The sequence below is a fragment of the Microcaecilia unicolor genome, chromosome 1, assembly GCF_901765095.1.
Source record: "Microcaecilia unicolor chromosome 1, aMicUni1.1, whole genome shotgun sequence".
Lineage (NCBI taxonomy): Eukaryota > Metazoa > Chordata > Amphibia > Gymnophiona > Siphonopidae > Microcaecilia > Microcaecilia unicolor.
This window is the reverse complement of record NC_044031.1, coordinates 267,342,801-267,357,823: the sequence shown is the minus strand read 5'-3', so window position 1 is coordinate 267,357,823 and position 15,023 is coordinate 267,342,801. Positions and strand designations below refer to the sequence as shown.

The 15,023-nt window shown below is 43.3% G+C and overlaps 1 protein-coding gene across 3 annotated transcripts in view; it reads right to left on the bottom strand.

The window, feature by feature from the left end:
- Positions 1 to 15,023, bottom strand: part of COL6A6 (collagen type VI alpha 6 chain) — a 336,531-nt gene that overhangs the window by 278,346 nt on the left and 43,162 nt on the right. For all 3 annotated transcript variants that reach the window (XM_030206331.1, XM_030206323.1, XM_030206339.1), the window contains exon 4: positions 6,024 to 6,112. In XM_030206331.1, coding sequence (XP_030062191.1) covers positions 6,024 to 6,099 — 76 coding nt within the window. In that variant the 5' untranslated portion in view covers positions 6,100 to 6,112. The remainder of the gene's footprint in view (positions 1 to 6,023; positions 6,113 to 15,023) is intronic.

Here is a 15,023-nt window from a genome sequence, read left to right as displayed (position 1 = left end):
TGGTTAGCGTAACTGGGTTTAAATAAGGTTTAGACAAATTCCTTGAGGAAAAGTCCACAGTCTGCTATTAAGGCAGACATGGGAAGCAACTGCTTGCCCTGGGATTTGTAGTATGGAGTGTTGCCAGGATTTGGGTTTCTGCCAGGTACTTGTGACTGGCTTGGCCACTGTTGGAAAACAGGATACTGGGCTAGATGGACCATTGATCTGACCCAGTATGGCTACTCTTATGTTCTTTTGTAAGCAAGAAGGTACAACAGAGCACCTCATTTTGGGGGGGGGGACGGGACTATATTGCATTGAAGATGCAAAGATGAAGATTATATTCCCTCTCTGTAGAGAGAATGTGTATTTCAATTCTTCCTCTCAGTGGTTCCAATTTGTGGTCCATGAGACCATCATAGGAGGTTTCCAAGATTCAGAAAACAGAAAAAAAATGTCTCTGCTTAAAGCTGTAACTTGCTAGATGGAAGCAGGAGCAGTAGTGTTGGAGGCAGGAACAATGGATCATGGGCATCACTATGGGGTACAAAGGGGTGCAAATGCACCCCCTTTGCAAACACAGTGAATGCCGCACGCAAAGCCCCGAGACCATCAACCTACTCGAACAGTTGTAGGTCTGGGGACTTGGAGCTTTCCCCAATTCTTGGAGGGGGCTTTGGTGTTGGTCAGGCAGCAGCGATCCGCCAATCACTGCTTCCCATGCCAGCTCTGCGGTTCTAAATGGTGGCTGTGAACTCTTGCAAGACTACTGAGAATCAAAATGGTGGCTGTGACCTCTCACAGTAGTCTTGCAACTCAGAACCTGCACAAGCAGCAGGGACTGGGGGCCACTGCTGCCCGAGGGAGAGAGGTGCTGCATCGGGGGCAAGAATGGAGAGGTGCTACACAATGGAAGGGGAAAGGCTGAATTTGGATAGGAAGGAAGGGAGAGGGGGAAAGGCTGCATATGAATGGAAGGGAAGAGAAGGGGGAATTGCTGCACTTGAATAGGAAGGCAGTGAAGGGGGAAGGCTGCATATGAATGGAAGGGAGGGGGAAATGTACATGCATGGAAGGCAAGGAAGGGGGAAAGACTGCACTTGGATAGGGGAGCAGGAAGAGGGGGAAATGCATATAAATGGAAAGAAGAAGGGGAAAAGCTGCACATGAATGGAATGGAAGGAAGAGGGGGGAAATGCTGCACTTGGAGGGCAGGGAATGGAGAGGGGGAAAGGCTACATATTAATGGAAGGAAAAGAAGGGAACTGCACATGGATGGGATGAGACGGAAGGGAAGGAAATGAAGGGGGAATGGCTGCACATAAATGGCATAGAAGTGAGAGGGGGAAAATGCTTCATAAGAATGGAAGGGAAAGGAGGAAAATGCACATGGATGGTATGGGATGGGATGGAAGAGAGGGGGGAAAGGCTGCACATAAATGGAAGGGAGGGAGAAATGCACATTGATGAAAAGGAAGGGAGAGGGGAAAATGACGCACTTGGATAGGAGGGAAGGGAGAGGGGGAAATGCTATACTAGGATAGGAGGGCAGAGAGAGGGGGTAATGCACATGGGTGGAATGGAAGGGAAAAGAGAAGATGAAAGGCTGCATATGAAGGGAAGAGGGGAGACGTGCAGCACATGAAAGGAAGGGAAGAGGGAAAGCTAGACAGATTTGAGAAGGAGGCAGAAAAATTGAAGAAAGCTGAATTTGAAAGATCAATGCCAAACAGACATAAGGCAGGAAGTGAAGAAGAAAGGAGGTGAGAAAAGAAATAACAAATGGAATGGAAAGGAGGCTCTAGAAACAGAGTTAAGAGCACAGACAGAGGAAAGCAGAACCAGAGATTGGGAACAAGATGATTAGAATAATAAAATCACCAGACAACAAAGGTAGGCAAAATGATTTTATTTTCAGTTTAGTGATTGAATTACATCTGTCGGCTTTATTTTGCACTGTACAGAAGGACATACATTTCTTTCTATATCTCTGGTGTTGCACAGCATGTAGTCTGGTATCTCTGTTTTCAGTTTTTGTCTGCATGCTTTTTTGTGATTCCCTATTTTGTATCAAGTGAGAGTCATGTTCTGCATTTGCAACTGAGGTGAAGGATTCTGCTGGAATGTGGTGTCTGTGTAGGATTATGTAATAGTCCATCTTGTTCCAGTTTCCCAGTAGCAGGTTATTGTGGTGCTCTAGGGCCTATCTATATAGGTGAGTTAGGGCTATTATGATTTGGCAAGTTTTTTTTATATAGGTTTTGAGTAATTTTTTGCAGGGTTTTATGTTATTTTTCAAACAGGCCAGATACTTTGAAAAATGAAAGTGCTCAGGACTAATGTGGTCTCCACTTCTGGTAGGGTCCAAGAAAACAGCAGGGTAATCGATCTGCAAACTCCAAGATGGAAACCAAACAAAGCAGATATGTATTTCATACAATGCCTCATTGGTATATGAACTTATCTCATGCGTCATCACTGTAGATATCCCGAAAACCTGACTGGCCAGGTGTGGCCCTAGGACTGGGTTGAGAAGCACTGTGGTAGAGTCTCGATACAAACAAAAACCCATGTACTTTAAACAAATTATCTGGCAGTGGAAGGAGCATGTGCTTTCCTGAGTTGATTGTCAAAGAACGTATCGAGTTCAAGATCTGCACAATTGTTCATAAAATCATTTATGGAGATGCCCCGACCTACATGCTAGATCTCGTGGACCTGCCACCCAGAAACGCAAAAAGATCCTCTCGCACCTTTCTTAACCTACACTTCCCCAGCTGTAGAGGATTAAAATACAAACTAACACATGCGACCAGCTTTTCCTACATGAGCACACAGCTGTGGAATGCACTACCAACACACTTGAAAACAGCCAACGAATTAACTAACTTCCGCAAATCACTAAAAGCATATCTCTTTAACAAGGCTTACCACGATAACCCATAACTAACTACAACATAACACCTACCACCTTTATTCAGAATGTCGCGTTCTATAACTGCTTGACCAAACCTTCTTGTTTCACTTGATCTCTTTGTAACAATTGTATTCTTTACCCTGGTATGGCGATGCCATAACAGATCTTTGTAAGCCACATTGAGCCTGCAAATAGGTGGGAAAATGTGGGATACAAGTACAATAAATAATAATTTTAATATTTGTTGTGTGGCCAGCTGCAAGGGCATAGCTTCATCACCTCCTTTTTTCCACTGGCCATTTCTCTCCCTATGTACCCAAGCATCTTTCTAGCTTTGGCCGTTGCCTTTTCTACCTGTTTGGCCACCTTAAGATCACTACATAGGATCACACCCAAGTCAGTAATTCTATAAGGGAAAGTAAGGACATACTTATCATTATAGAATTGGCTTTAAATATAGGAACCCCTTTATAGAATTGCTTGTGACTTGCTAGTCAGCCCAACGGTTAAGCTGGCCCAGCCCTTGGAATCGTAAATCACCTTCCCTGATGTCCACCCCACAACACAAGTAGAGCAGGGTTGGATTTCAACAAAGCACTTGACAGTCCTGTATGCACAATAGTTAAAAGAGAATGGATCAGAGAAGAAAAATAGAGAAATGTAAAGAAAACCAAAAGCATAAATAGTTGAGCCAGTTATGGAATCTGTCTCTCAAATCGGCATCATGCATGATGCTATGGTTTTCATTCTAGTATGGTTGAGGCAGGTCCGAATTGCTTATCTAATGAGCAAATTATAATTTATGAAGCCCAAGAAGGCAATGAAACACAGAGAGATTCCATAGTACAGACCTGATTTTTGAAAGGTTTCTTAGAGAAGGAATACAATGATGAGGACTGGATCAATCAGACTCTTTGTCACTAAACAAGGCTTGCATAATTTCCAAAAAGACTGTGTATCAGATTTATAGAGAAACAAGGATAAGCCCCTACTTGCTCATGTTTATCACTGAAAGAAAGTCCCGGCATCCTGGTGGCTATTTTTTTCTTTTTAATGTAAAAGATTCTTAAAATGGAAGTTTTGGGGGGAATAGTCGGAAACTGCCATGGATGAACTGGTCTAACACACTCATGTACAAGCACATTTACACCTACTTTGAAAAAGGTGCTGATGTGTCCATGGACATTGCTCATGGTGCTCTCAGAATGAAAGTTTCTCACATACATTTCCTCCCCCCAGTCTCTCTCTTTGTTGTCATGAATGAAAGTATTCATGCTATTTACAACACAGATATATTTAGGAGTACTGAAGGGAGGGACAGTTCTCTGTGGGATATTTTATGCAAGTAGACAGTTGTTGATCTACATAGAATGCCTCCGAAATGTCCAACTCTTCTTCACATGATTGGCACTGGCTATTGCAGAAAGAGAGTGGAGGAGTAGCCTAGTGGTTAGTACAGTGGATTTTAATCCTGGGGAACTGAGTTCAATTCCCACTGCAGCTCCTTGTGACTCTGGGCAAGTCACTTAACCCTCCATTGCCCCTGGTACAAAATAAGTACCTGAATATATGTAAACCGCTTTGAATGTAGTTGCAAAAAAACCTCAGAAAGGCAGTATATCAAGTCACATTTCCTTTCCCTAATTTAAACCAACACAATCAGCAACTTGTTTTATGATGTGTACACAAAGAGAGCAGAGCAATACTGTGAGGTAAATATTCAGCTGGCTATGATCAGTGTTTCATGGCCACTGGGCATGTCCAGGCACCAGCAATTAATATTTATTATTTATTTGGCTTTTGCTCACACCTTGTTCAGTAGTAGCTCAAGGTGAGTTACATTCAGGTACACTTGGTATTGAAATGTTGCACATTTTTTGTCTGTATACTATATTCATAACGAGGGCATTTTCTAAAAGCTATTAACCTGGGAAAATGGACTATTTGAAAGTTGCTGGTCCTCCCTGACAGTAAAAGCATGCACAAATGGTTCTTTGAATTTGTTTGGCATCAGGCTGTTGCTTTTCTTTGACTGCAGTTGCTCTTTGCCAAACCCCCCCCCCCCCCCCCCACCTTCCCGGAAGCTGCAGCCCTGAGAGGTTATTTCTATAAAGAGGGTGACAACACTTAGGCACCAAGAGCGCATGTACATGACCAGAATATGAGCATATACATGCATATGTAGGCACATATATGTGTAAATGCCAATGTTCAAGCTATGCACTATTCTAGAGAATGGTGTGTAGTTTGATGGAGAGCATATCCATGGACGGAGTCTGGACAGACTGTGAATGGGGCACACAGTTATACATACGCAACACTTAACTGGGTTTAAAAAGGTTTGGACAAATTCCTGAAGGAAAAGTCCATAGTCTGCCATTGAGACAGACATGGGAAGCAACTGCTCGCCCTGGGATTTGTAGTATGGAGTGTTGCCACGATTTGGATTTCCGCCACGTTCTTGTGACCTGGCTTTGCCATAGTTTGGAAAACAGGATACTGGGCTAGATGGACCATTGGTCTGACCCAGTATGGCTACTCTTATGTTCTTATGACTGTGTTTTTTGAGGTCCGATTTGTCCAGTTAACTGAGGGGTATGTTTACTAAGGCACTCTGTAGGCGCATTAGCAATTTTAACACGCATTAATGGTTGACACAAGTTAAACGCAAATGCACCCATACGAATGTATTGATGCGTTAGCATTTAATGTGCCTTAGTAAACATATCCCCTAGACAGTTAAGTGCTGAATACTGGCACTTAACTATATAATGCCGACTCCGTCCTGGACCACCCACAAAATTGTTGCCTTTGCGTTTGGCTTTTACCGCGGCATTATCTGGTTAAGTGCTGCTGAATTTCAATGGCTAGCCCCACACAATTTAATTGGCCAAAGGCCTCTCCTGCCTGGTCAAATCACTTTGAATAACAATCCCTATGTGTTCTTTTGTCCCCCTTTAAAAAATATATTTTGTACCTTTTTTCATTGGTATAGGTTTCTCATCATCATTAAATCTGTATAACTTTGCTGTTTAAATAAATGCTAAGCACATTTGTTAGCAGGACAAAGGTCTGCAAGGGGCATTCTTTTGAGTGGGTAAGAAACATGCAAACAATTCCTCACCCGTAGTCTGGGAATCAGTAGGGCACCAGGTTACTGCACAGAAGAGAACAAGCAGAAATGCCTTCCAGGTATCCATTGTAATGATGTCCCTAGAAAGTGGAAACAGAGAAATAATGAGAAAAAGCCCTTACATTGGCTGATGTGCATACTGTACTTTTTCATGTAGAAAATACTCTGTCCACCAGGGCCAGTGGAAGGGTATTAGGTGCTCTAAATAAACTTTCAACCCCGAGCCCTTTTAGATCTATAAGTTCTTTCCACCCTTCTCCCCCAGTCCTAAAATGATCTTGTAAATTGTATAACATTATAAGGAACCCTGATGATTCTTTGTGTGTGTGACTGTCACGAGCTTGTGTTTTCCTGTGACTATCCCTGTCTTTGCTGTCCCCCAGAGGCTGCTAACCTAGGCAATGCCCTAGTCTGTGTAATGGTTAAGCTGGCCCTGCGGCCCACTTCCACATCTTTTACAAATGACGTACACTCAGTGATATAGTTCTGAAGTACTGAAGAAAGATTTCAGAGTGGTGACCAAGTGGTAAGATTGAGTAAATTATTTTGGATTCAATTCACCCCTTATTCTCAGGAACATTGAAGCCAAACCTTAAGTAGCAACTGCCCTTCAAATTGATGCTCAGGAGACATTTGGTTAAAAAAATGGTCATGAGCTGACAAAACTATTTGAGGCATGCAGGAGAAAGAGCTTCCATAGATGGTCCATTATTGCTTCCGTTTCATCCACAGACATGGCCACAGCCATATATTCACTCAAATAGATCTGTGCAGGGATTTTTTTCCAGGGGTACTTGGTGGTTTTGAGTATCCACCTTTTCTATTCCCTACTAAAATTGACCCATGATCCCAAGAATTAACAAAAGAGCCCAGGCTCTGCACACCCCAAATACACACATAGATGGGTTAATTCTCAAAAGGTCATCTAAAGTCAGGCACTGGGATGATGCACCTAAGTGCGAATTCTATAATGGCAGTTATGAATGTAACTGTCATTACAGAATACTAGCATAACAGCTTGTGTAAATGTTTGTGCCTAGATGTGAAACTGCTAGTATTTTAGAAGATATGCGTGTGAGTGCTGGGCATGCCCCTCCCAGATCCATGCCCTTATGCAGTTGTGCGCTATGGATTTTGTGCACATAATTTGCAGAATCCCGACTAAGGGCAGTTATGTGAGTGCTGATTAGTGCTAACTGGCACCAATTAACACCAATTATAGCCAATAATTGATTGTTAATGCCAATTAGCCTCTAATTATTATATTAAACAATACAGGTAACTGACAACATTCTACAACTTGCCTGCGAGGCTTTGCATGCTAAGGGCCAGAGTCTATATATGGCGCTTAAAACAATCAGTGCAGAAAACATTTCCACTTAAGCGTATTCTATAAGCGGTGCCTAGGTTTAGGCACAGTATATAGAATATGCTTAGTCGATATCCAGTGCCAAAAAATACACACATCCGTTTACATCAATGATAACATGGCGTAAATTCCAGCATATAGATTTAGGCGCAGAAGGACATATTCTAAAATAACGCATGTAATTTTGGAATGCCCATGAAATGCCCATTTCCACACCCATAACCATGCCTTTTTTTGCCTGTGCGCATTAGAATTTAGGTGCACTGTGTTACAGAATATGCTTAGGGAGTTCTGCACATAAATTCTAATTATTGCCAATTAGTGCTCATTATTGCTTGTTAAAGTGCTGTTTAGAATGCTGATTGGCTTATTAAGCCAATTAAGTTACACACATTGTTATAGAATACACTTGGATTTTGGTGCAGAGCGCTAGGCGCGCTATATAGAATCCGGGGGTAAGAGTAAAATTACGTGCACAAGTTTATAGAATTAGAGGGAGAGAGTGCCCCCATGGGAGAAGCGCTGTCTTCAGTCAATCCCCGCAGGCCCATGGGAAAATGTGGAAGCATATGCTACAGCCAGCACAAATAGTTCAGCCCCTACAAAATGTGGGAGACACAAGCTGTTGGCCTTCAATTTCACTTATTGGCAGGAGCAGACAGACCATTCGAGCAACTGGGCAGTGCCTGAGGGCCCAGAGACTCTAGGGGGCCCAGAGGCTCTGCCCGGGTGCCTGCTGCACACTACAGCCCTCCCCGGTCCTACTTTTAAAGATGTGCTGCTGGTGATCTAGTGGCCTCTGCTGGAGGGAATGTGTTCTTTCCTGCCCATTAGGCTGCAGCTATTCCCCTGCCCAGCACCGCCGTACTTTAAAATGGTAGCCAAGACTCCCTACAGAAGTCTCGCGAGACTGTAGAGACCTGCGAGGCTATCATGGGAAGTCTCGGGCCACCATTTTGAAAACATGGCGGTGCTGGCAGGTGGGGGAATAGCGGCAGCGCAGCAGGCAGGAAAGAACATGCTCCCTCCCTGCAGAGACCACTAGACCACCAGGGCCCTTCAGGTAGGACCGGGGCATCGGGGACGTTGGCTGCGGCAGTAGGGGAGGCAGCAGCATGGCAGTAGGGGGTGGCTTGGGCAGCAGCCGGGCGGAGGGCCCAGACCACTCTCAGTCCAGCCCTGCTTATTGGGGAAATAAATCTCATTCATTGGGATTGCATCTCTGCACTCATTGATTCACACCTCACACACTCACATTTGTACTCAATTGCTTTCTGTATATTTGTAAACCATTTTCAAACAGCTTCTCATCTACTCAAGCACAGTGGGACCGCTAGCTCCCGCAGTTGGTGGCGACCCTGGAAATTCAATGCTGGGCTCTATCTGGTGACAGACATTGAATTTCTTGGGGTTTTGAACCGCTATGAACATAGCCGGTTAAGTTGATATTCATCAGCTGACTGGCTATTTATGTGGATCTATCTGGCCACTAAACTTAGCCAGTCAGCTGATGAATATTGGCGCTAGCCGGCTATGTGGCACAACATAGCCAGTGACTGAGCTAGCCACTACGAACCCAATTCTATATATGGTGCCTAAAACTAACACGTGGTAGGCAAGTACACCTAAGTGTATTCTAAATACCGTGCGTAAATCTACACACAGTATTTAGAATATGCTTGGGTGTAGTTTATGTGACTGAGTCTACGTGTGTCTACTTACGCCAGTGGTCGGCAACTTATTAGTCAATAGAGCCAAATATCAACAGTACAATGACTGAAATTTCTTTTGAGAGCCAAATTTTTTAAACTTAAACTATATAGGTAGGTACATTGTTATTAACTTAATTAGGGTACTCCTAAGCTGGCCTTTGCTAAAAACTCAGTCCTGGCCAGCATTGTGCAGTAGGACTGAACTCACTTAGTTGTCTTGGCTATTTCAAAGTGCAAGGAACTTGTGCAAACAGTATCTACCATTCACTACTTTTAATAGAATTACAGTATTAAAACCAACCATTCAAGGAAACTGTATAACTCCATCCCCACCCCATGCAGCATGAGTTTGAGGTGCACTGCTACCCAGCCCCGCCCCCACCTGCCCACCACCCTCAGCTCCCCAACAGCCCTCCTCTCTCCATTCCTGCCGGCCGTGGCCACCCAGGGTTTAAACCTTACCTTTTTATTTTAAGTCGCAGCGACCGATGGCTCACTTCCAGGCTCCAGCTTTTCCTTTCCCGCTCAGTGACTCCCGTCCGCCCTCGCGGAAACAGGAAATACCTCATCAGGAAGGCGGGGCATTGAGCAGGAAGTGAAAGGCTGGAGGAGGTGAGCCGTCGGCCCGTTGCTGCAACTTAAAATAAAGAAGTTTAAACGCTGGGTGGCCACCGGCAGGAACGGAAAAAAGGACGGAGTGTTGTTGGGGAGCTGAGGGCGGGTGCCTATGGACTGATTGTGAGCGCCGGACAGTGGCGGGGAGCAGACTTGCGGGAAGAGCCACACTCAAGGGGCCAAAGAGCTGCATGTGGCTCGTGAGCCGCGGTTTGCAGACCACTGACTTACGCCAACAAAAAGCAGGGTGTAAATCCCTGTGTATAGATTGACGTGCACTGGCCCATATTCTATCACAATGCATGTAGATTTTGGAACGCCAATGAAACGCCCATTTCCATGCTCTTAACCATGCCCCTTTTGCCTGTTTGTGTTAGAATTTATGCGCAGTACATTACAGAATACTCTTAGCAATGTACGCACATAAGTTCAAACTTTTGCCAATTTTTGCTCGTTATTGCTTTTTAGGAGCTGTTAACAATGCTTCGCAGCTTGTTAAAACAATTAATCTGCGCGCGTAGTTATAAAATACACCTAGAATTACACGCAGAACTGCGTGTAAATCTAGGCACGCTATATGGAATCTGGGGGTAAGTGTACATAAGTACATAAGTAATACCACACTGGGAAAAGACCAAAGGCCCATCGAGCCCAGCATCCTGTCCCCGACAGCGGCCAATCCAGGTCAAGGGCACCTGGCAAGCTTCCCAAACGTACAAACATTCTATACATGTTATTCCCGAAATTGTGGATTTTTCCCAAGTCCATTTAGTAGCGATCTATGGATGTCCTTTAGGAAACCGTCCAACCCCTTTTTAAACTCTGCCAAGCTAACCGCCTTCACCACTTTCCTCCGGCAATGAATTCCAGAGTTTAATTATGTGTTGGGTGAAGAAATATTTTCTCTGATTTGTTTTAAATTACTACACTGTAGTTTCATCGCATACCCCCTAGTCCTAGTATTTTGGAAAGCGTGAACAGACGCTTCACATCCACCTGTTCCACTCCACTCATTATTATATACCTAATATTCAGCAGAGATAGCCAGCTATCTTGCACTGAATATTAGAGCTTAGCTGGCTTACTGGCGCGTTAGCGTTTTAATGCGCCTTCCTGGCCAGTTAAATAGCACTGAATATCGAGGGACAATGTATATGTTTATTTAAAAGATTTGATATATTGCTATTTCTGATTAGAGGTCACAGCAATTTACAAAACAACTAAAAACAGAAAAAACAGAAAGGAAAAAGAACTCCAGTTAAACTAGGAAAGAACACAATCATGCCAAGGATAAAACAGGAAACAGCGAAGATGACTCAAAATGAATAGACGATGCTTCAAAAAAGTTTATGAATTTATTATACAACAACCAAGACTTGACACTGCTGTGTTTCAGCCAATAAGGCCTGCCTCAGGAGTCTCTTGGATTGTTGGAAGTAAAATTCTCACAGAGACTAGACTGTATTATCCAATTAAAGTAATGTCTGCTGCCAAAGGAAAAAAACAAAGAAAGCACACTATGCACCAGAGCAATTTCTTCCTTATCTCACAGTCCGCTTTTGCAAAACTGAACAGCAATAGACTTTTTGAAGCATCGTCTATTCATTTTGGAGACATCTTCACTGTTTTTCTGAGTGCTGTCTAGAATGTATGCATATGAGTCCTGGGTATCTAATCTTGGGTTAATACAAATATGGAATAGTAGTTATCTCTCAGGAATTACTCATATAACGTGCATATTGTCTTCATATTTAGATGTAGGTAGAATGCCTCAAGCTGAGAAATGTAGCAGTATTAGACCAAACAACTAGTCTGTGGCCATGTTCAAGAAGAAGACAAATGCTTCTGGGATCTAGATTTTTTTTTTACAATGAAGATATTCAATGAAGAAATGCAGAAGATCCATTTAAACATTTTACACTAAGTTGCTTGTATGTATATGGGGACTTTTTACAAGTTACAGTAGGCATTAATGCATGCCTACCATGCACCAAAAAGCACTGCCATGGGATGTGTTGAGGCAACCCACACTAGTTTGCCAATCGGCAATGTGCCAATCCTGTGCTAATTAATAAGATTTTTAGTGCGGGCGGCGTGTTTGTGGGCGGAGAGTAGGCATTCCCTGTGCTCTTTGATTAGCAGGGGCATTGCTGCATGCCAAAAGATTAGCGTCAGATTAGCACGGGAGCCCTCAGCGCCTACAGAATAGATGGCGGTAATGGATCCCAGGGGCGATCAAGGCGATCAAGGAAGACAAAGATGTAGTGGAGAGATTGAATGAATTCTTTGCTTCGGTCTTCACCGAGGAAGATTTGGGTGGGATACCAGTGTCGGAAACAATATTTCAAGCGCACGAGTCAGAGAAACTTATTGACTTCACGGTAAACCTGGAGGATGTAATGGGGCAGTTCAGCAAACTGAAGAGTAGCAAATCTCCTGGACCGGATGGTATTCATCCTAGAGTACTGATAGAACTGAAAAATGAGCTTGTGGAGCTACTGCTAGTGATGTGCAATTATCCTTAAAATCGAGCGTGGTACGGAAGATTGGAGGGTGGCCAATGTAACGCTCATTTTTAAAAAAGGTTCCAGGGGAGATCTGGGAAATTATAGACCGGTGAGTCTGACGTCGGTGCCGGGGAAAATGGTAGAGAGGCTATTATTAAAAACAAAATTACAGAGCACATCCAAGGACATGGATTACTGAGACCGAGTCAGCATGGCTTTTGTGTGGGGAAATCTTGCCTGACCAATTTACTTCAATTCTTTGAAGGAGTGAACAAACATGTGGACAAAGGGGAGACGGTTGATATTGTGTATCTGGATTTTCAAAAGGCGTTTGACAAGGTACCTCATGAAAGGCTACAGAGGAAATTGGAGGGTCATGGGATAGGAGGAAATGTCCTATTGTGGATTAAAAACTGGTTGAAGGATAGGAAACAGAGTGGGGTTAAATGGGCAGTATTCACAATGGAGAAGGGTAATTAGTGGGGTTCCTCAGGGGTCCGTGCTAGGACCGCTGCTTTTTAATATATTTATAAATGATTTAGAGATGGGAGTAACTAGCGAGGTAAGTAAGTCCTTAACTCGCGACAGGATTGTGAAAAATTACAGAAGGACCTTACAAGACTGGGAGACTGGGCGGCTAGATGGCAGATGACGTTTAATGTGAGCAAGTGCAAGGTGATGCATGTGGGAAAAAAGAACCCGAATTATAGCTATGTCATGCAAGGTTCCACGTTAGGAGTTACGGACCAAAAAAGAGATCTGGGTGTCGTCGTCGATAATACACTGAAACCTTCTGCTCAGTGTGCTGCTGCGGCTCGGAAAGCGAATAGAATGTTGGGTATTATTAGGAAAGGTATGGAAAACAGGTGTGAGGATGTTATAATGCCGTTATATCGCTCCATGGTGCGACCGCACCTTGAGTATTGTGTTCAATTCTGGTCGCTGCATCTCAAGAAAGATATAGTGGAATTGGAAAAGGTGCAGCGAAGGGCGACTAAAATGATAGCGGTGATGGGACAACTTCCCTATGAAGAAAGATTAAGGAGGCTAGGGCTTTTCAGCTTGGAAAAGAGATGGCTGAGGGGAGACATGATAGAGGTATATAAAATAATGAGTGGAGTGGAACAGGTGGATGTGAAGCGTCTGTTCACGCTTTCCAAAAATACTAGGACTAGGGGGCATGTGATGAAACTACAGTGTAGTAAATTTAAAACAAATCGGAGAAATGTTTCTTCACCCAACGCGTAATTAAACTCTGGAATTTGTTGCCGGAGAACGTGGTGAAGGCGGTTAGCTTGGCAGAGTTTAAAAAGGGGTTAGACAGTTTCCTAAAGAACAAGTCCATAAACCGCTACTAAATGGACTTGGGAAAAATCCACAATTCCAGGAATAACATGTGTAGAATGTTTGTATGTTTGGGAAGCTTGCCAGGTGCCCTTGGCCTGGATTGGCTGCTGTCGTGGACAGGATGCTGGGCTTGATGGACCCTTGGTCTTTTCCCAGTGTGGCATTGCTTATGTACTTATGACATGTGCTGAGAAATTAGTGCATGGTCATTAATGTGACTTTTTTCCTCCACACAAAAAAGTGGCCTTGGGGCACAGGAAAGCCATGAGCTAAAACTACTGCAGGCCACGTTTTAGCATGACTTAGTAAAAGAGCCCCTATATTTTTTCATATTTCTGACCTTGAGGTGAAACAAACCTTATGAAAGAAAAGACAGTGAGTAGAAAACATTCAGCGCATTTGAGATCCCCAGAAACCAGAGTGGGGATCCTCCTCGCCATTCATACTACAAAGCCTCGGGTGAATTTCTTCAAAAATGCAACAAATAAATAAATAAAGCAGAAAAAAAGACAAATAAAAAACAAATCAAGCTATAATATATATATTTTTATTCTGGTCTATTAAAGATACACTTTATGCCAAAACTGAAATTCCAGACTATGCCTTTTTAGTCATTTAATTGTATCCTTCCAAATAGTTCTTCCTTTTCTGTCTGTCTTGTGCCAATATTTTACTTTTACAAAACCAAAACTTAAGTATTTAAAAAGCTGTCATATGCCATAAAACATCAAATGCTACAGAAATGCTAAGTAGTAGTAGTAGTACTGTCTTTCCCTCTTGCAGCATTGCACAAATACTGGCAAAAAGGTCCCATATCCTCTGAGCATGGGTCATAGAAGCACCATGAGAGTTAGGACAGTCAGAGTTTTGTGGTAAAATGAACTGAGGGGCACATGTAGAAGTATCCAAGTGTCTCCATAAGCAGGTTTGCCCAGGAGAATTTGATGGGAAGTCTGTGCTTTCTGTAACACTGCCAAAAAGATCACATGAAAGGAGTTAGGGCCCCTTCTTTAAAGGAAGATTGGAATGCAGCCTAAACTTTCATCTGTACTGTTCCCCAGATGGTTAAAAAGAAAATTCCTGAACACAGATTGTAACATGTGAAATCAACAAACAGTGGAATGAGGATCCCAAGGCACTGAGAAAGTGGCAAAGAAGCACCAACACTGGCAAAGAACCCAAAGGGAAGAAGGTAAAGTGGCATCAAGATTGGCATAGATACCCAAGGGCACTAGGAGTGGAGTAAAACATTATTAACTTTGGCAGGGATACCCCAAGGCACCAGAGAGAGATAAAGTTACACCAATGTTGACAGAAAGATCCCAAGGCGATGAAGATCAAATGCTTGGGTACTGGTGTTCAGTGGGGGAGGGGTGATCCCCAAAAGTTTGGCAATTGAGGTCCAATGAGCAGGTCAGCATTCTTAGTGGCTTTGATACTC